The sequence below is a fragment of the Vulpes lagopus genome, chromosome 17 (genome assembly GCF_018345385.1).
Source record: "Vulpes lagopus strain Blue_001 chromosome 17, ASM1834538v1, whole genome shotgun sequence".
Classification (NCBI taxonomy): Eukaryota; Metazoa; Chordata; class Mammalia; order Carnivora; family Canidae; genus Vulpes; species Vulpes lagopus.
In genome coordinates this window covers 19,532,104-19,553,725 of record NC_054840.1, presented here as the reverse complement: position 1 = coordinate 19,553,725, position 21,622 = coordinate 19,532,104, and the positions used below count along the sequence as shown (strand labels likewise).

Genomic DNA, 21,622 nt, shown 5'->3' with positions numbered 1-21,622 from the left:
TACTGCAGAGAGGAGCAACACACAGTTGGAAATAAAACATGTTCTAGGAACGAACTCTAATGACACCTGCAAAATTGAAGCTGTTTCTTGTGGATCCCCCACTCTGGGCCCCCCGTCAACCAGCTTTCTGAATTTGGCATTCTTTCCTTATCTGGCAAATCTCATTATCTTCTCAGGGCTATTTCTTATTTCCTTCAAATTACTCAATCAGGAAAACTCCCTTTTTCGGTGGGAGTGAGGTATGTCTAATTATCTGGTCCAGGAAAACCATCTGCCGAGTTATTAGCCCTGTGTTGTTGAACAGCACAGCGACGTGAGGATGTCTGATGGATGCTCACAGTCCTCCAGCTCTTCCTCCCCCACCCCTAACTTCTTTCTCTTCTTTTGATAGCTTAGTTGACAACCACAGAATTTTGGAAACATTTTCCAGACCTTTGCTTGAGTAGCTCTCCCTTCAATAAAAATTATGTTTTAATGGTATATTTTTCTATTTATAGCATACTCTAGGAAATGTAGTTGGTAGATTTTTTTTTTTAAACTGGTTGTTTACTATAGAACATTGTTAGAAAAATAGCCTGGTATTTTAACTATTTTTCCATTGAAGGACAAGTAAAGAATATATGAGGACACCTGAATGGCTCAGAGGTTGAGTGTCTGCCTTTGGCTCAGGTCGTGACCCTGGGGTCCTGGGATCGAGTTCCGCATCAGGCTCCCTGTAGCGAACCTGCTTCTCCTTCTTCCTGTGTCTCTGCCTCTCTCTGTGTGTCTCTCATGAATGAATAAATATTATCTTTAAAAAAGAGAGAAAAGAATATATATTTTATTTATTTTTTATAAATTTATTTTTTATTGGTGTTCAATTTGCCAACATACAGAATAACACCCAGTGCTCATCCCGTCAAGTGCCCGCCTCAGTGCCCGTCACCCAGTCACCCTCACCCCCCGCCCACCTCCCCTTCCACCCCCCTAGTTCATTTCCTAGAGTTAGGAGTCTCTCATGTTTTGTCTCCCTTTCTGATATTTCCCATTCATTATATATATTTTAAATGTAAAGAATCAAAGAGACATAGACTTACAGGGTATAGATACCTCACAAATTGTTCAACGACCTGCCAACTTTAACAGATGAAACAAGACATTGTTATCCTTTAGTATGATTTCCAGCTCCGAATAAGGAGACACAAAACAACAGTGGTTTAAACTAATACATAGCTAATGTTAATATGCTTAGGACTAAGCTGAGGATCTTGTTAAACTGTAGATTCTGATTCAGCTAATCTGGGTGGGGCAGATTTGCAGTTCTGACAAGCTCTCAGGAGGCTGATGGTGCTGGTGGCTTGGGGACCACACTCGGAGTAGCAAGGATATACAGAAGTTTATTTCTCACGTAAAATCTAGAGCTAGAGAATTCAGGCCTAGTAAGGCAGCACCTTATGTTACTCCTTTCACTTTGCCATTCCACCATTTGTTGGGTGTGGCCCCCGTTCTTATGGCCCATGATGTAGCATCCATGTTCCAAGCAGTAGGATGGAAGAAATGAGATGGTAGGAGGAGCATAGGAAACATAGGAAGCACTATGAACACCAGCACTTCTCAAGAACAGTTTTTTGGAATTTATTGCATGAAATTTCAAACACATGCCATTGGTCAGAACTTTGTCACCTGAGCACATCCCAGTGAGAGGAAAGCTTGGGAAAAGCAGCCTTTATTCTGAAAGGCTATGTACCCAGAGGAAAATACTCATACTTTTGAAGAAGGGGAGTGTGCAGACGTGGTAAATGGGACATGTCTAGCAGTCTCCTCCTAGGCAAGAAAATGGCATTCCACAGATTAATTGTAACTAATAGGTGTATAGAACTTCACAGTTGCTATAGTACTTTATGCTTTAGGCTCATTCATTTTTCATAACTACTCTGTAGTATGAGCTTGGATTTCTGGTTTGGGAAGCTGAGGTTCATAATGGGTGAGAGACTTAGCCTGACAATCCTCTTTCAAATTGCATGCTCCTCCTTCTTCCATCTTCCCCCTCCCTCATTCCTGATCCCTCTTACCGTATTTTATGTGCTTCTGTGTTCCATTGACTTATCTTCTGGTATACTCTCTATTTACTTGCTGTGTTAGCTATTTATTGTCAGCCTTCCTGTGTTAGAAGGTGAGCTCCACAAGACCTGTGCTTTGTTCACCAGCATATCCTGAGCATCTACTTTAGCACTTGCCACATGGCAGGGTACTCAATCTGGTAGTTTTTAAATGAATCAACAAAGCCATAAGGTATCAAAGCCCGCCTTTGATCACCTCTGTTATCTTCCACGGTAATGCTCTGTGCTCGGTGCCACATGCCTCTTCTATCGGGGTTCCTGCTAATGTTTCAGGGTCTGGCACTCCTAGATCTTGCCTCAGATACTTGCCCACACTTACCTTGTTGACTTACTCTTTGTCATCATGCTGGTCATTCAACATTGCTCACACCTTGGATTCTCCCTGGATCACTGTCCCAGGCTGACGTTTCCTGGGAAGCCACGCATACCACTAGAAAAACATTAAGCCAAACTATAAGAATGGATTATAAAACCAGCCTTTCCATTATACTTAGCCTTTGCCCTCAGACCTAGATAGGATGACTTAGAATGTACTGATGGGGCAGTTTTTAAAACACAATGAGTTCCAGTTGAGGATAAAAAAAGCATTGCTTTGATCACAATCTGATCTCAGGACTACCATTTCCATCCCTACCTAATGCAATGTAATATAATCATATAACTGCTATGCTCGTACTTAGAAGCTTTTTATAATAGTTGATTCATTCCACCAGGTATTGATTCATTCCACCAGGTATTTTCACTTAGTCTTTCTTTTTTGTTTTTTCAAGATTGTCAACTTCTTGACAAGCAAGGACCTATTCAGATTTATTATGCAATCTTAGCCTAATATGTACTGAGCTCCTTTCATTCTACTGGGCCCTTTAATCCTCATTCAGCACTCGAAGGCAGGCATGTCATACATGCAGAAACTGAGTCTGAGAGGAGAAGCATTTTGTCCAAGGTGATACATCAAACAAGGGGTCCGTGGCATATAGTTACATATGGGACGTAATTCTGCCTCAGGTCTTCCCATATTTAAATTTTTTCCTCTTTCTTTTCTATACCTGAGCTCCCTGAGTTTTTATGTCTCCATGTCTCTCTATCCCAGCACCCGGCACAGTGCCTTGCTCACGGCAGGTTCTGAATGAATATTTAATACATACAAATATACGAATAGCTTTCCTGTGGGAAATATCTTGCTTTGAATGTGTGAGCGTAGATTTGGGACAAGCATCCTAGATCTATGTTCAGGCAGCTTTTATTTGTGCTACCACTCAGGCAAAAGTAAGTCAATTAATCTCTCTGTCTCCGTTTCCTGGCATGTAATGTGGGAATGGGCATGAAAGCCCAAGAGGGTGTTGTGAGATTAATTAGTTAAAATGTATACCCTGCTATATAAATGCTAATTGCTGTCAGGAGCGTGGGTTGGATTTTCCAGTGACTTGGCTTTGGGAGGCTGTGCACATTCCATTAGTCCTCTGTACCACCAAGCCTCAGCCTTAAGAAATCCTTTGGCTGAGGGAAATGATGACTTTGTGGCTCCGCATGTAGAGGGGCCAATTTAGAGAGGACTTCCACTGTGGAGTAAACTGGATAAGAAAGGACACTCCAAACAAAAAGGTAATTCCCTGTGCCAATAATTTGCTGAATTCCCTTTGCTGTTATTAGAGACACATCTATTTGCATAACAGCCTTTTCCCCAGTCTTTTCTTCGGCTGAGGCCTGTAGTGAATCATATAATTAATTTGGTATTACATGGCACTCCAGCCTATTGCCATAGATTTTATTTTTATTTGTTCATTGGCTAATTTAAAAAGCTCTGACAAAACACCCTCAGGTGGCTGGCGAGGTAGACTTAAAAACTCACAGAAACAAATTTCAAATGGGCAAATACCCCAAAGAAAAAACTTAATAATAATAATAATAATAATAATAATACCTTTTCTGGCTAATGTTTAGGAATATTGGTATGTGTGTTTTCAAGCCCTATTGTAGAAGAGGCTGGTTCACTTTATACATATGTTTATTTGGCCCATGGAACATTCTGTAAGGGAGATACCTAGCAGGTGTAATGATTTATTTTTCATTTTAAGATGAATTGCATTTGAATTTATTGAAATGATAGTAAGTCTGAGGAATCAGCCAAAAATCCTGGTGATTGATCTGTGTTTAATCTTGAGTATATAAGGGCGTTTAACAAATGCTATTTTAAAATGTGTCTGTGCTTGGTCTATCGAGTTACGTTATAAAAAGAAAATTCTACCTTCTTTTAATAGTCAAGATTGGAAATGCTAGTTACTATAACGATGTGTCCCCCAAATCTCAGTGATTTAACACAATAGAAGTTGATTTTTCACTTAACCTGCTCCAAGTGGTGGCAGGGATCCAGGCTCCTTTCCTCTTGTGAGGCTACCCTATTCAAGCTTTCTGGCCCTCAGGGTCTCCATGTGAGGCCAGGAGAAAGCACAGAGATTATGCTGGGTGCTTCACGTTAAACCATTTCTGGCCTCATTCATTGGCCAGAACCAAATCAAATGGCCCAGTTCAGTTGCTAAGGATGTGTATGCAGTCTCCACATGGGCCAAGGGAGACCAGGGTTCATGGACACTTAGCCAGTCTCAGCCACACCTGCCCTCGTGGTCACCAAAGTTCCATTTCATCCTTCCTAAATTGGTGAGATGTCACACTAGCTTGTGGTTGAGATGTCACACTAGCTCTCTGTTCATCTCCCTTTTCAACTGCATTCTCCTACTTTTACACAAGAAAAATTGACCTGTCACTTATCATCTCTCTTACTATGAATCATTCCCAGGACTGTAAAGACCTCCAGGGACCAAACAAAGTGACAATTTGTAATATTGGTGTCAGGAAGTCTCCTTTAATCAAAGTACCATTAACCCACAGAAGGGCTTCCTCTTTCTCTTCAGTTTACCACTGTTCCTGTTAAGAGAACCATAGCGTGACACTGCTGTCGACTGGCCCAAGTTGGGGCGATCCAAATTGAGATATATTAGAGAATAGGGCTGCAGGGAGAAGGATCATTTTCATTTAATCGCCTTACCTTGACCATCATCCAAATTTGGACAAACAGTGCAGAGCTCATATGAGAGGCACCTTTAGGAACAGCAAGAAAAATATTTTTATGCAATGCAGAAGGCGGTAGCATCTTTGATTCAGATAACAAACGATATGGTGAAGTTGCAGACACCTCAGCTGCCCAAATGCCTCTTGTTTTCCTTTTCTTTTAGGCAATCACATTATAATTCAAAAGTGAAATGACTGTCATGCCAAAGCATATTGATACAAATTTTGGAATTAAAAAATGAAATGGAGACTTTTTTTTTCTAACAGAAAGTAAATACAATTAGGATGGTTAAACACTGAGAATGGGTTTGCCAATTGTGTTGCGTGCCAGATGTGCCCCCCTTCCTTTCCTACCTTCCTTTTTCTCTCCCTAATTATAATTTTAATGATATTCACAGCAGATCATTCACAGAGATTTTTTTTTAACACCAATATACTAAAAGGCATATACAAAGATAATTCTTTCTGCCTGAACTTTGGTCATACCTATTAGCTCTCATCTTCAGGAGCCACCGCTTTTAAGTATTTTATTTCTTCTGGCATTTCCTATCTATATTTTTCTAATCAATTTGTGTATACTGTTATTTTTCATTTAGTCAACCCTGGGCATTATTTTGTTTACTTTTTAATTCTAGTAAATGAGACTTTTTCTGTCTTACATGGCCATCCCCTTGCCTTTCCCTATCTTTTCTCTCTACATACTAATGTTACAGTATTTTGTTGAATCAATAATCAATTAATTAATATGCCTTCACATATTAGTGAATTATGATTATGTTTACTTCCTTATCTTTGGAAGTTATTAATTGCCTTGCCTTCAGATGCTTACTTTGATTTGGATCTTTGGGTAAGTGTTTTTGTACTTTACAATTGCTTTTTAGCATAATTATCCACAGTGCTGATTTCACCAGATAATTTATTAGTTACAGTTATTATTATTTTTTAATTGGAGATTTCCATTCCCTTCTACTTACCCTGGTTCACCGCCAAACCCTGTTACAGAGCTGTTAGCCTGGGATCTCCTTCATTGTTATTCTGGGGATTTCCTTGCCCTCTCTCTTGAATTGGATCCTCTCTTCCTTGATCCTGTAGTTTGCTTTTTCTTCCCTCTCATTTTGGTAACAACAAATCCCTCAGAAGCCTCCTGATGAAGAGCATGCGGGAAGGAAAATTACTGAGTCCTGATGTGTCTGAGGATGCCACCTTCACACTTGATTGTTTCCGTGGGTTTAGCTTCAAGGTTGGAAATAATTCCCTTCACCTACATTGCCTCATTATCTGCTAGTTTCTGGTCTTGTTTTGGCAACTTCCAGAACCATTCTAATTCCTATCATTTGTATGTGATAATTTTTTGTGTCTCCTTTTGTACTGTCTTATAGTTTTTAGGATCTTCCCCTTTTCCACAATGTTAGAAAACATTTTTGTGGTGTAAGTCTATTTTCATTGACTTATTTAATTGATAGTTCTCTTCTGTTGTTGTTGTTGTTGTTGTTTTTTCTATTGCTGTAGGAGGCATAGTCTCTGTGCTTTTGTATTTGCCAGGGCAGAAGAAAAGGGAGCGTGATAAAATATGCTCTAGCCCTTAAAATAATCAACACGTGACACTCACTAGAACCTATTGGCCAAAGTCAGTCACATGGCCTTTCCTTACGAGGGGCAGAAAAGTATATTCTCACACTCTGCCTGGGAAGAGAACCTGGAGATATTGGGTGAATAGCACTAGTGATTCTTCATCTTGGAGCTGGCAGTTCTTCCTGGGTCTTCCCAGTATTCTGAATTGCACATTGGTGTTCTCTAGCTTTCTTTCACCTGCTGGTTTAGGATTTATCTGTTTGAATGGGCTGAACTCATTACAGCTTGTCAATTTTGATGTTGTCACTGTCTTCTCACCTGTTCTTGCTGTTACTTGGGGTTATGTCTTGAAAAATTATTTTAGTTTTAGTGGAGTTTCAGAAAGGAGTGAAAATGGTTGCATATATTCAGTCTGACATATGTATCTGAAAAACTGTGGTTGTAATTTCCTACAAACTGAATGAGCTGATTCTGCAACTTTGTAGCTTTAATGAAAATGTATTTGAAGAAGCTGGTAAGATAGATGTTTTATTTAAAAAATTACTATCATGTTTCTATTGGTGTGAACAACATCTTATCTTCCCAATTCTTTCTTTGCGTATTGGATTTTAAAACGTGTTTCTAAATAAAAGCAGAGCAATTATAAATAATAGCAATTTGTTGAGTCTTGGAAAAGCCAGTCTGTTAAATTTCTCAGAGAACTGTTACTTACTTGGGATTTATTGCTTACACATCCTTCTGCAAGTCATAAAGCTTTAAATTCTTTGCTTTTATCAAAATTAAAGTAGCCACAAATTTAGTTGTTCTCTCAATTATCTGCTGCCACAAAAATGTTGCCTTAACAAACAGCCATAAACTTTAGTGACAAACTTCATTTTATTTAGTTCATACATAGTTTTGCTCATGAATCGGTGATGATGTCTGTGCCTGGGCAGATCTAGCCCCCAAATCAGGAGACCTGGGGAGGATGGAGAATTTTGGAAGCTTGTCTTTTCAGTTATCATTTTCTCCTTATTTTTTTTTAAACTTTTATTTATTTATGATAGTCACAGAGAGAGAGAGAGAGGCAGAGACGCAGGCGGAGGAAGAAGCAGGCTCCATGCACCGGGAGCCTGATGTGGGATTCGATCCTGGGTCTCCAGGATCGCGCCCCGGGCCAAAGGCAGGCGCCAAACCGCTGCGCCACCCAGGGATCCCTCATTTTCTCCTTAGAACCTCCTCTGCTTCCAGAGGAGGGAAAGAGCACATGACTTCTCTTTCAGGTGAGATTCTTCCCCATGCTGTATAGGGTACAATAGGATCAAGCTATCAGATCAAATCATTACCCAAGAGGTAATCAAAAGATGATGTAGGAAGATGGAGAAATCATTTCTTCATAGCACAGGTTCCTATTCCATGCGGTTATTACAGAGAGGCTACTGAACATGACCAGACAAGGGAGATCCTGGAAAAGATTGGATATTCTGAAAAGGTGTGTTCTCTGCAGATTTTTAAGATGAGATGACTCAGTGGCTTTTTCTTTCTTTTTGATTATTCTAGAACGCTGCGATGACTGGGGACTAGATACCATGAGGCAGATCCAAGTGTTTGAAGATGAGCCAGCTCGCATCAAGTGCCCACTCTTTGAACACTTCTTGAAATACAACTACAGCACAGCCCATTCAGCTGGCCTTACTCTGATCTGGTATTGGACGAGGCAGGACCGGGACCTGGAGGAGCCAATTAACTTCCGCCTCCCTGACAACCGCATTAGTAAGGAGAAAGATGTGCTCTGGTTCCGACCCACCCTCCTCAATGACACGGGCAACTATACCTGCATGTTAAGGTAGCCTGATTCTTGGTGGTGACTTTCCCTTTTCCTTTTAGTTCCTGGGCTTTTATCTGGATGATGCATCTGTTGTGTAACTGGGGAAGGGAAGGAAACATCTAGAAAGAGTTACACCTTACCTCAGTGGCTTAGCAGAGGTTTCCTGAAAGAGGTGTGCAGAGAAAATGGTTGTGCTCCTGAGAACTTTTCTATTAGTGGGTTCCTTTTCAAACCCAGACATATACCAAGGTTATCTAATGGTGGAGCCTTGTTTATTTGTTCCCTTTCTCTCATATTAGAACCTGTCTGCCTTTCTGCCCCACCTAGAGGCAAGAATTTCCCTAGACAGTGAGCAAGGTGGAGAGCAGAACCCACCTTTCAAAGTCCTTGGCACAGAATAAAGCCTTGGGATGCCTTATGGAAGAAAGAATTTGGGATATATCTAAAGTATATATATCTAAAGGTATTTAGATATATATATCTAAATACCTTTCAAACCTTTTCACCAAAATTCCCCTACAAAGCAAATAAACACCTTATCACTGGGAATCTAAGAATATAATCCAAAGTATCTCGCTAATCCTGCAAAATTTCTTTCAAATCCACTTGGTTTAATCTTGAAAGTTCATGTAGATTTTGCATTCTACTCTATAATATACCTTTACTTAGTCTTGTATTACCACAGATTAATATTGTTTTTACTCTGAAAAAAAAAAAAAAACAGCTCCCTCTGAAGAATAATCATTTCAAGGCTTAGATCTTTGGCTACTTTTTCCCCAAAGTCCCCTTTTAACTTCCAGGACTTACTTTGTTTTTTTAAATTCCCATATAGTTTATGGATTGTGTGTGTGTTTTTTTTTTTTTATACAGTGTCCTACTATTTAATAGGTGCAATGGTTTGCTAGGACTACTAAAACAAAATACCACAGACTGGTGGCTTAAATAACAGAAATTTGTGTTCCCTCAGCTCTGGAAGCTAGAATTCCAAGATCACAGTGTCAGCAAAGTTGTTCTCATTTATTTCTCCTTGGTTTGTGGATGGCCATCTTCTTTTTATGTCTTCACATGGTCTCCCCCTGCTTCATCTCTGTCCTCATCTCCTCTTCTAATAAGCACATCAGTCATATTGGATTAGGGCCCACCATACTCATTTTACCTCAATTACCTCTTTCAAGAATATCTCCATATGGTCACATTCTGAATTACTGAAGGTTAGGTATTCAACATATGAATTTGGGGGACACAATTCAGTCCATAACAATAGGGCTGAATGGGGGCACTTGGGTGGCTCAGTGGTTGAGGATCTGCCTTTGGCTCAGGTCATAATCTCGGGATCCTGGGATTGAGTCCAACATCAGGCTCCCCACAGGAAGCCCTCTGCCTCTCTCTGAGTCTCTCATGAATAAATTAATAAAATCTTAAAAGAAAAAAAAAAAACAATGTGGCTGAATGATATAACAATACAATAGCATAGAATAACATAATACTAGATAATCCCATACCATCTTCTGAATGCCCTATGTCTCCTCTGGATACTAACTATGCTCTGATGGAGAAATGTGCCTATATTTTGATATATTTAAGCTATCTTACGATTAAGTGAAAAAGGACCTCTTTGTCACAGAAAGCATTTTCATCATTGTGGCCTTGGGAGTCCCTCAGAACCTCTGAAGGCCCTTTTGAGGTTTTCACCTGACTCTTCAGTTTTATTGGAGTAGATACTAGACTAATGTTAGGCTTCCAAAGAGCCTTGTCCACTATTTATGTCCCAAGACAGCTTTGTAGGAGAGGTTAGGGCAGATTATAGTAGAAAGGACACTGAATGATTAGACGCGGAAATTAGGCCATCATCCCAGCCCTGACACTACTCAGCTGGTGACCTTAGGCATGTTGGTCTGTGTCTGAGAGCTTTGGCACCTGTATCCACCCAGTGAGAAAATCAGCCTAAATGCTCCTTGAGCTCCTTTTCATCTTTGGCAGTTGTAAATCTGTTAACATTCAACAGGTGAACAACAGGAAATAGCTGGGAAGGGGTCACCAGTAGCTTTCCGGATGATCTTGTTCTCTGCATTTCAATGTTTCATCATCTCTACTTCTGTTTCCTACTTGTCTAGAGCTCTTCCTCAAACTTTTCTAACCTTCTTTCACGTTCCAGGAGCAGCATGGCTGTGAAGGCCTGAGTATTCCTTTAATGCTGTTTGTCAATTTCCAGATGGCCATCTCTTCAGTGTCCCTGTCTGCCTATCTTCTTTGTCCCTAAAGAAAATCCAGAAGTGAACTTCTCTCGTGGGGCCACCAGGAGTTTCCCATTGCCCTGAGGCAATTCCTAAGTGGAGCATGACCTTAAACTGAACTGTGTAAAATCAAAGGCCTGATGTCATTAGAGGCCTTAAACTAAGTTTCTGCCTCCCAAATTGTATCACTTGTATTCTTGCTTCAATACTTCACTTAAAATAATATCAAGATTTTACTTTTGAAGCTAGGAAAGTCAGTCCTGCCACTGACTTTCATTATTTTTTAAAGACAGAATATATCTCCTGAGGCTGAAAATTACCCCCTATATAATTGCCACCTGTAGAATACTACTTCCACCTGGTAGACCTTTTGCTACTTTTTTTAGGGAATGATTATGGCTGCCATTCTCCCTTCTCATCTTATTACCATTGTCATAAGCCATCTTTAAATATCCCCTCTTCCCATCTTGTGGAGGGAAATGCTCCCCCCCACACACACACACTTCACTATATTTAGTCTCAATTAATTAGTTAATGAGTGATTAATATATGTTTAGCCTCTTAAATAGAAATTTAAAAAAAAGGGTGGACAGTGAATGACCCATTTACCCATCACCTTAAGAATTCAGTTAATTTTATTATCTGTATTTCCTTTATTGTTTTTCTATATGTAGACACATATTTTATATCCATTCCATTCATTTAAGACACATTTATTCAGTGACAGTTTAGACACTGTACTACAAGCAATGAACAATAGAAAGCACATGGTCATGCCCCTGTTTGAACTATGATAAATTCAATCAAGGAAATGTCCGAGGTGCTCAGAGAATTGGAGGCCTAATTTAGAAATGGGCGCGTAGAGGATGACCTCGAAAGCCTCTGTGTGAAAGGCGGGGTAATGGGAGGGGAAAAACCCCTCCCCTCCCCAGGCCGACTAAAGGAAAGGACCTGTGTGGACATTCAAACGTAAATACAATTCCCCAGTCATCCTAAAATGTGAATATTTTCGCATATAAAGAGTAGTTTATTGTGTCTGTTTTTATTTTGTAATATCAAATTGGTATAGGAGATACTTCCATGACACATTTAATTCTTATGTGAACTGATGTGTAAATGATGTCTCAATACATAACATTATTTCACTTAGCTCATTTTATTGTGATGGCTGCATCACATCAAATGCAAAGGAGATTGCCCACTTACTGCATATTTCTCTTTTTAGGAACACTACATATTGCAGCAAAGTTGCATTTCCCCTGGAAGTGGTTCAGAAAGACAGCTGCTTCAATTCCTCCATGAAACTCCCACTGCATAGACTGTATATAGAGTACGGTGTTCAGAAGATCACATGTCCAAATGTAGATGGATTCTTTCCTCCCACTGTCAAACCAACTATCACTTGGTACATGGTAAGCAAACTCAAGAGCATCTTATCGTCTCTAAAATGGCAACATTTCTTTGTTGAGTTAATGTTGAAACAGATTTTTCTGGTCAGATTTTTTATTTCTTCATTAATAACTTTATGCAAACCTTTTTCCACTTCTTCACTTTGTGCCTTATTTATTTATTTATTTATTTATTTATTTACTTATTTATTTTTGCGCCATTTTAAAGGAAGTGGTAGAGGATACTTTCCCTCACTTCATCATTTCCTAAATTATATTCCCTGGACAACTAGAACTACCACGTTTCTATTAACTTCCTATGAGATACCACTTGAGAAATGCTTGTGCACTTCTACTCACTGCTGAGCAGGTCAGAAGCTGTTCACTTGTCTGGTGAATATCAACCCCTGAATTAGTCAACACTGGATTCTGTTATTTGTATGTGTTCTTATATTTACTTTCATTTGTGGGCTTGGTCTATCTGTGGTCTCCTCCACATCTGAGGGACTTTGGAAAGTGTTTAATCAAAAGGTGTTGGGAGGTGGCACCTGTGGCAGCAGCCTTGGTTTTTAATATCCTCAAAAATCCACTTATGCCAAAGCTAAAATTCCTGGACAACATGTGGAACAAAACTCAGTGATGAATTGCCCACAAGAATCACTTTCAATGAAGTGAGCAAAACAAACCACATATAGAACCAGCATGTAGGAAAGGAGGCAGATGGAAGTAATGTGGTCTCTGGCAGACTAGAAAATAAGGAACCAGTGGTATTCACTGTAAAGTATGGTGGGCCAATGTGAGAACAGCAGCTGAAATCAGGAAAGTTTTGCTCTCTAATAGAGGGTGAGTCCAAGAGGCCCATAGTAAGAAATTCTGAAGGGCCTGATATTGTTCTAATGCCTTAGAACTCTGAAAAACTGCCACCCAACTGAGAATAAGTGGCTAGGAGTGTGATCGATAAACAGGATCAGGACAATATAGAGGAAGGAAAGAGAAGGATCAGCTAAACGTGGAAGAGCAGAATAGGCTCCGAAATTTGGAAGAGGGATCTCTGTGAAGTTAGAAAACCCTGCCAAATTCTAAGCTCAGAAAAAGAGTTTTACCTAAAAATGAACAACAAAAAATAAACACGGTTAGGGGCACCTGGGGGCTCAGTTAGTTAAGAGTCCAACTCTTGATTTTGGCTCAGGTCATGATCTCTGGGTCATGAGATTGAGCCCCAGGTCAGGCTCCATGCTCAGTGCAGAACCTGCTTGGCATTCTCCCTCTGTCCCTCCCCCTGCTTCAGGTGCTCTCTCACTTTAAATAAAGAAAAATAAAATCTAAAAAAAAAAAAAAAAAGAACCAATGTAAAAACCCATTCAACTTTATAAGAAAAAGGAGAATAAGAAGCAGAATCACATTTCTACCAAAAAAGAAAAAGCATGCAGAAGGACATAATGTGACTTACTATTTCAGAAATGAGCTAAGAGATATTATGAAATGAGATGAGAAAGAATAACATAGATAATAAATAAGAATTCAAAAAATCCAGAAATTAGGGATGCCTGGGTGGCTCAGTGGTTGAGCATCTGCCTTTGGCTCACAGAGTGATCCTGGGGTCCTGGGTTGGAGTCCTGCATTCGGCTCCCTGCAGGGAGGCTGCTTCTCCCTCTGCCTGTGTCTCTCTCTGTGTCTCTAATGAATGAATGAATGAAAGAATGAATGAATGAATAAATCTTTAAAAAAAAAAAGAAAGTCCAGAGATTAGAAAGTTGGAAAGAAGGAAACAAATCATTTCAAAAAGGAAGCTAAAGCTAAGAGGGACAGAACCGCCAATGAATATGATAAATAATGCCTGAAGATAAAGGGAAGTGGAAGAGGGAAAGAATTTAAATTAGAAAATAAACGATGAATAAAAATAAGAGGGTTACAATGGCTATACTAGTAACACATAAAGTAGACTGTAGACAGTGAGTCTTACCAGTGATAAAGAGGACTTTTTAAAAGGGCCAATTCATCAAGAAGTCATAAAAATAGTACAAGTATACGTGCCTGACATCAATGTGTCCAAATTCATGAAGCAAAAGTTGACAGATTTAAAAGAAGAAATAGGCAATTCATAATCATAGTTTAAAATGTTTGCATCCAACAGTTTGTCTTTAATGAAATGACTTAGGAGCCAACTTTGGAGTTTTCCATTGGCCAATAACGGAACAGTTTGATCTTCAGTAAGGCTGTTAATCACTATGGGTCGAATTTTATGAATGAAATTTAAATCCGTAAGTTCATAGTGATATTACAGAGTAATTGGTCACATTTGGTGGATGATAGGAAATCAATTTGTTATCTTGAAAGCTGGTAATGGGGAAAAATCAAATATTTAGTCTGCCTCTCCTATAAGAAATGTGTACTGGGTAATGAAATAGTGTAGAGAAGTGTGTTTTTATAAAAGTATATAATTGTTTTTGCAGCCCTTAATGAATTAATAAATCTTAGCATGGAGCACCAATGTCTGTACTATCATAAGACAGGAAAGAGCTAGACATAGTCCTTCTTATGAAAGTAAAGTATCACTTAAAATTGTGCCAAATGGATTAAACTTGAGTCTGATAAAACCTTCGGATCCTGCTGCCATTTTGCAGGGTATATAGAGAACAGAGGAATGTATTGATCTATACCATGAGTTTGCAGTCGGCAAAATCCAGACTGGAAAATTCTATAGGCCAAATGTCCTGGGTTATTCAACAGGTAAATTACAGGAAAAAGAAAGACATGATGTGGGAATGTGTAAATTAAGAGAAACATGTAAGACACATTTAACAATGCATGAGACTATAGTGTCTAAGGATGCACATGTAGGCGATAAGATCATAAATCAAAGTAAGAAATTGATTTTACTGTGAAAGTATAGATAGTGGCTACTTTGAAGGGGGTAGTGAAAGAGCTGTGACTGACATGGGCCATGTAGAAGCCTTCAGGGGTGGCTAGTAATGTGCTATTCCTGGACCTGAGGGTGCTTACGAAGGTATCTGCTTTATAATATGTGAACTCGTATATACATTTGAGTGTTTTTTGTATATGTCATATGTAACAATAAAATGACTAAGAAAAAGGGAGGGAAGGAGGAGATAAAGAGAATGAGAGACAGAGAGAAAGAGAGACAGAGAGAAAGAGAGAGAGAGAGAGACTGATTTAAGATATAGAACAAGTTGCAATATATGGACCTTAATTAGATTGTGTTTTATTCAAACTATAAAACAAGTTATGAGAAAATCGGGGAACTCTGAACACAGAATATTGGTAATACAATGAGTTATTATTACTTTTTAAATTGTGATAACAGTACGATAGATATACTTGTCATTGGAGATACACGTAGAAATATTTACAAGTGAGTTTCTATAATACTTGTGATTTGCTTCGCAATAATCTTGGGGTACAATGAGTGGGTGTAGATGAAACAAGACCTAGCCTGAATTTATACTTTTGAGGCTAGGTACAGGTACAGATGATCATTGTATATTTTTTGATTGTAATGTTCCATAGTAAAAAGCAAAAAAAAAAAAAATGATTAAAAGAGTAATTTTAACATCAATAAGTGTAATGTATTTTCCAATTTAAAAAATGTATTCTTTTGTTTACCTGCTATTGATTTCTCATCTCTCACCTTGTTCAGTTTTCAAACCATTGAAAAATAATTTTTTAAAATTAATTTTCATTGAAAATAATTTTCAAACCATTGAAAAAATAATAATTTGATTTCATTAAATATTCTGTAATTTTCCTTCCTTTTTTCTTGATGTATTACCTACCTGGAATGCCCCTCTTCTTTCTTTAGAACTACCATCTTTAGTCTACCATCTTTCCAGCTACAAATAATCTTTTCCTAAATCTTTTCCTATAATCCCACAGCTACTTATTTATGCCTATATCTTTTCACATCCTTTATTTTTTATGCCACTTTTCACATCCTTTATTGTTTTAGGATATTGTTTTATGTATACAGTTATCCATGTATACATTCAACGGCTGCTGAAGATCAGTTGTATTCAATGCCATATGTTGGGGGTTGGGAGAACACAGTGATGAATGAGATATATGTCCTACCCTCCATGGTTCCCAAAAGATTAGACAAGTTTATAAATATGAATTCTCATTCTTATCAAAAAGTAGAATTCTTAGTTCTACAAGAGTGCCAAAGAGAGTTAATTGTTGGTTCTAAGAACAGGGGAAAATCTCACATGCATGTACCCTATGAGTTGACTACTTCTTGAGGGTGAAGTTATGGCGTACCCATCTCTATATCTTCAATGATTTCCAGATTTTTGGTTTTCCTGATTGGATGAATGTTGGTGCTATTAACCAAGATATGAAACAGCAGAGAAGGAACAGGATTGGGGGCATGTATGTCATGGATTTAGATAATATCATATGGTGTTAGAAGTGTCTGTGAGATAACTAGGTAGCAGTGACTTGTAGATCATGGCCTCATGTGTATGGGTCTGAAGCTTAGAAAAAAAAATCAAAGCTGGAGACAGAGAGTCAGATGCATCTATCTGACAGTTGAATCCCTTAAGAAGAAGATAGAGAAAAAAAGAAAAAAAGAAAAAAAAAAGAAGATAGAATAAAATGATTAAAGGAAAAGGGCTAAGGTCAAAATCTAGAGAGAATGTTCATGGGGTGAATGAAGGCAAAAAGCCTAGAAAGAAGATCAAGGAAAAAAGTCATAGCAGTGAAACCATTGCCATGGTGGATACCCAACAATGTGCAGGTGACTAAAAAGGACAACTAATAATCAGACATCCTTCCTATTTTATGATTATGAAGAGGTTCCTATTGACGATGTGTGCTATGCTGCTTTTTACTTCTCCATCGTTGAGTAATCGACTGATCCCCCTAATCCGGAGAGTTCTGCAATCTTGGGAACAAAATCAGGGTTCTTGGCAGGGGTTCTTCACTGCATCGCAATGCTGACAATGCTTTCTATTCCCTACCTTCTGCACTCACCCCCTGCATCTGCCTGGGTATCTTGGCCCTCCTACAATAGTTCTCTTTCAGTTGTTATCATCTGATTTCCCTACCTTAACATTGGGAAAGTAGTCTCTTTTAGTAATAACTGTGAGAGTTAAGACACATTAATCAGTTCCAGCAAATTTGTTTTCCTGTTGTCGGAAAGCGAAAACTGATGAATTGAACGAAGGAAGAGGAAACTAACATTTCTTGCATTTTCATAGTAAAATACATTGTACTTGGTACTTTATATGTTGTATGTAATACTCACCACAATCCTTCAGGGTCGATATCATTAGGAACCAGAGGCTCAGAGAGGTAAACAATAATAGCTGACATTTACTGAACACAAGAATTCTTCCAAATGTTTGATTATTTTAATACTCTCAACATGAAGTAGGCTGTTTTATTTTCTCCATTTTATCATTAAGAAAGCCCAAATACAGAGCAGTTGAGAGATTTTGCCAGAGTTGGGATCCAAGATTTAACCCTATGCTATTTATGTCAAGAGACTAGTTTTACATTATTTTGTATAGTTTACTGGAAACAATCCAGCCAATGATGGGAGAATCTGGGATTTCAAGCCACTTTCGTTAGATTCCAAAGCTTAAACTCTCCAGAAATGGCACAGAGAGGGTGCTCCAGTCCTTCTTATTTCTGGAGCGTGAGGTGCTTCAAAGGGCAGAGCCACCTTTGCACACAAATTAGGTCACAAGGGAGACTGTGGACCATAAGGAAACCTGTGGATAGAGCACTTGGTAAATCAGAGGGGGCTCAGAAAACTGGGATTGATGGGAACAGAAAAACAGAAGTTTCTCTTTCAGAGTTGCAGGGGAAATAGGGCAGGATTGAATTTTTCTTCTCTACATGTCTTCTTTCCTGCTCTCCTCTGTGTGGCAGGGTGTTCTTCGGTCTGGGCCCAGAATTCATAGTTCTCTAATTCAACAATCCTGTGAGTTAAATTGATGTTCAGTAAATGTTTGTCGATGAGCCAGGTTTTGTTACTAGCCTGGAAAGCAAAACATGGTTTGAAAGTGATTGACTGAATTTCAAATAGCCAGCTTATAAAAGAACTTCTGGAACACAACACATGTACAATTTGAAGGCTGCCTGCTTATTCACATAGCGACTTCCGAATGCATAGGTATAAAGGCCAGGTAAGTGTGATCCCGTCGTTGTTTACTATTTTTATTGGATTTACTCAGAGACCGAAGCTTAAAATATGGCAGGCCATCCTAACTGTCATGCTACTGGATCATTCCTTGTCCTCATTGTTATAATTGGATATTTGAATATTTTTCTCTAAAGACACTTGTAAAACAAAGGCAACTGTTCTCCTTACTGAGGATCAGAGGAACCACTTTAGTGGATGTTTTGGAAATTACCTTTATAGCAGCTGTTGAAATTCTGTCAACTGCTATTTAGCAGGATAGATACCATTCTGGATCTCACCTTGCAAAAAGCTGGTTTTCCTTGTACTCAGTGTGATCATTAAAATTGGAATGTTATCTCCACCTCTGATTTTCAGTGTGAGGTTAATCAGAAGTGGCCAGATATTGTTTATACATCGCTCAGAAAATTGAGAAACCTTGGCTTTTTCTGACAAAGGGCTATCAGGAAAGCACATTTCTGAAAGAGCGCCAGCCTCGGCCTTCTGGTTGGCATGGCACATATTGTTAAGTTCGTCCAAGGTCTAGGTAATAAACTTAATATTAAGGTGAGTGCTTGTTTCAATCTGATCCGACATCTTAGTTTGATTATCTCTTTCCTATCTCTGTAGTCCCTCTGTAGTGATTCTTAACCTTTTGGTATTAAGGAAGTATGTGGGGCTCTCCAGGTGGCTCAGCGGTTTAGTGCCCGCCTTTAGCCCAGGCCGTGATCCTGGAGTCCTGGGATCAGGTCCCGCATTGGGCTCCCTGCATGGAGCCTGCTTCTCCCTCTGCCTGTCTCTCTCTCTCTCTCTCTCTCTCTCTCATGATAAATAAATAAAATCTTTAAAAAAAATAAAGGAAGTACATATCATATTTTCTTTCTGAGCTATATACACTTAATTATATATATGTATGTATGTATGTATATACACACAGCATTTTACGTATAGTTTCAGGGCTTCTGAGGAGTTAAGTTACATCCTTTAAACTTAAGCCCCATTCAAATATCTGTGAAACCTTGAAGCTGACTTAGGCTGAATGAGTCACCCACTCTATATTTTGATAGCACTTGAATTAGACCTCATGTTTGTTACTATAATAATTGCATTTCTCTTTTCTGTACTGGGTAGTGACTCTCTCTTTCTAACCCTTGAATAACAAGCATGCAGCACAAAACAGAGCCAGTATACTTTGTGTTTAGGGATTGATTCAATAATTTAGTGAATTGGACTGGACTGGGAAATTCCGTAGGAATTCGGGACATTTCTGTTTTTACTGTCTGCTGTATGCCCAGCTCCTAACACAGTACTTGTCACATGGGAGGGATTTTTGTTAAGTGTTTGTTGAGTAAACATTGGATGACACATGTCTATTCACTGAAAGTGACTGGTGGATAGAATTCCTGTAAGATTTTGTGAACAAGAATCATGCATTTCATAGCTGCCTAATCTTGGGTGCAAAAATGGCAATAGATGTTCCTAACTCTTCTAATGTTATACCTTAAAACTCTTTGTATCCCCACTCCATTTCCCTACCCATCCTACCACCCCCACCCCACGTCTTACATTCCATATAGTCATCCTCTTGTTATCATGAGTACCATTTGAGCTTTCAACTCCATGCCTTGTGTCTTCACTCATTCATATTTCTGACCACACAACACAAATGTATTGAGTGTTTACCATGTGCCAAGTATTGGGCACTGTCCACATGGACAGCAAGTACCTGGCCACCCCCCACTTGCTGCTAGGAGTAAGTTTTCTAAAGGAAGAAATAAGCATGAAAAGAGATCACCATAATAAAGTTGGTTAAGGACTAACACAGAGGGCAAAAATGCTATTAGAGGGTAAGAGGTTTTTTTGTTGTTGTTGTTGTTTTTTTTTTTTTTTTTTTTTTACATTAGTCCCTGGAATGTCACTCTCCCACATCTCCCCTCCTCCCACATAGCTTGTTATAGTCTAGCTGCCCTTTATTTTTTTTTTTTAATTTTTATTTATTTATGATAGTCACAGAGAGAGAGAGAGAGGCAGAGACATAGGCAGAGGGAGAAGCAGGCTCCATGCACCGGGAGCCTGATGTGGGATTCGATCCCGGGTCTCCAGGATCGCGCCCTGGGCCAAAGACAAGCGCCAAACCGCTGCGCCACCCAGGGATCCCCTAGCTGCCCTTTAAGAATCCAGCCCACATCTTCCTTCTTCAGGAAGTTTTACGGAATGGTTTCTGCTTAATATTTTCCCCTACTCCCTCACCCCAATTTGCTTTTTACAGCATTTGTTGCAATTCTCCCCTAGACTACATGCCTCTGGGTCAGCAACTGTACCTTTTCCATTTTTGTGCCCTTGTGCAGTTCTTTAAAAGTGGTAGTTTACTGAATGGAAATATGTGTCCTTTTTTGGTCACGACATTCCCCCCACACTTCAGCACATGGTTTATTTCCTCTCAAAGATCTCAAAGTCATTTCTTGTGCTGTTCTTTACCTCCTATATTTTGTGGTAGGCTGCCATGGCTACCACTATGCATTGGAAAAGTTGTTCTCCTGTCTTACTTCCCTCTTTTGAATTCAAAATGAGGAACTGATTGGTCAACTAAACGGATGACTTGTTTTCTAGCCAGACAAGTGTTTGCTTCACAGTGGACATCAACTTATGTTAACCATTTCTCATATTTGTGAACTTGTTTTTCCTCTTTGGGTATCTAGATTTTTGTTTGTATCTTTTTTTTTTTTCTGGATTCCAAATAAATGATTTTGAAATCTGCAGTATTTACTTTTAGGAATACTTTATTGTGTCTGAAAACATACTGTGAAAAAAAATAAAAACATACTGTGTGGGGCACCTGGGTGGCTCAGTTGGTTGAGTGTCTGCCTTTGGCTCAGGTCATGATCCTGGCATCCTGGGATGGAGCCCTGTATCAGGCTCCCTGCTCAGTGGGGAGTCACTTCTCCCTCTGACCCTCCCTCTACTTGTACTCTTTGTCTCTCTCTTTCAAATAAAATATTTTAAAAAAAGCATTTCTTCATATTTGTAGCATATATTTTGAATCCTAAAACAAATGTGTTTTAAATAGTTTTTACAAAAATGATGCTTGATAAGTAAAAAACAAATAAGTTTCTTTTGGTACATTCTTAAGAAGTGCTGTTGACAAGTTCAGTACTAATTATTAAGTTCTTATCCTGAACAGTATGCTTTTCCAGTTTATCACTAACTGGGGGAATTGACCTCATATAAATAAGAGAGCCATAGCACACTATTAACACTGGGACTGGCCCAGGTGTGGCATATATGCAGGACCACAGGATAGGGTAGGGAGACAC

The 21,622-nt window shown here is 39.0% G+C and overlaps 1 protein-coding gene across 3 annotated transcripts in view; it reads left to right on the top strand.

Annotated features, from left to right (window-relative positions):
- LOC121477359 (interleukin 1 receptor accessory protein) overlaps positions 1-21,622 on the top strand; it is a 118,814-nt gene that overhangs the window by 73,644 nt on the left and 23,548 nt on the right. For all 3 annotated transcript variants that reach the window (XM_041731606.1, XM_041731604.1, XM_041731607.1), the window contains exons 3-4: positions 8,277-8,562; positions 12,004-12,190. In XM_041731606.1, the coding sequence (XP_041587540.1) occupies positions 8,277-8,562; positions 12,004-12,190 (473 nt within the window). The remainder of the gene's footprint in view (positions 1-8,276; positions 8,563-12,003; positions 12,191-21,622) is intronic.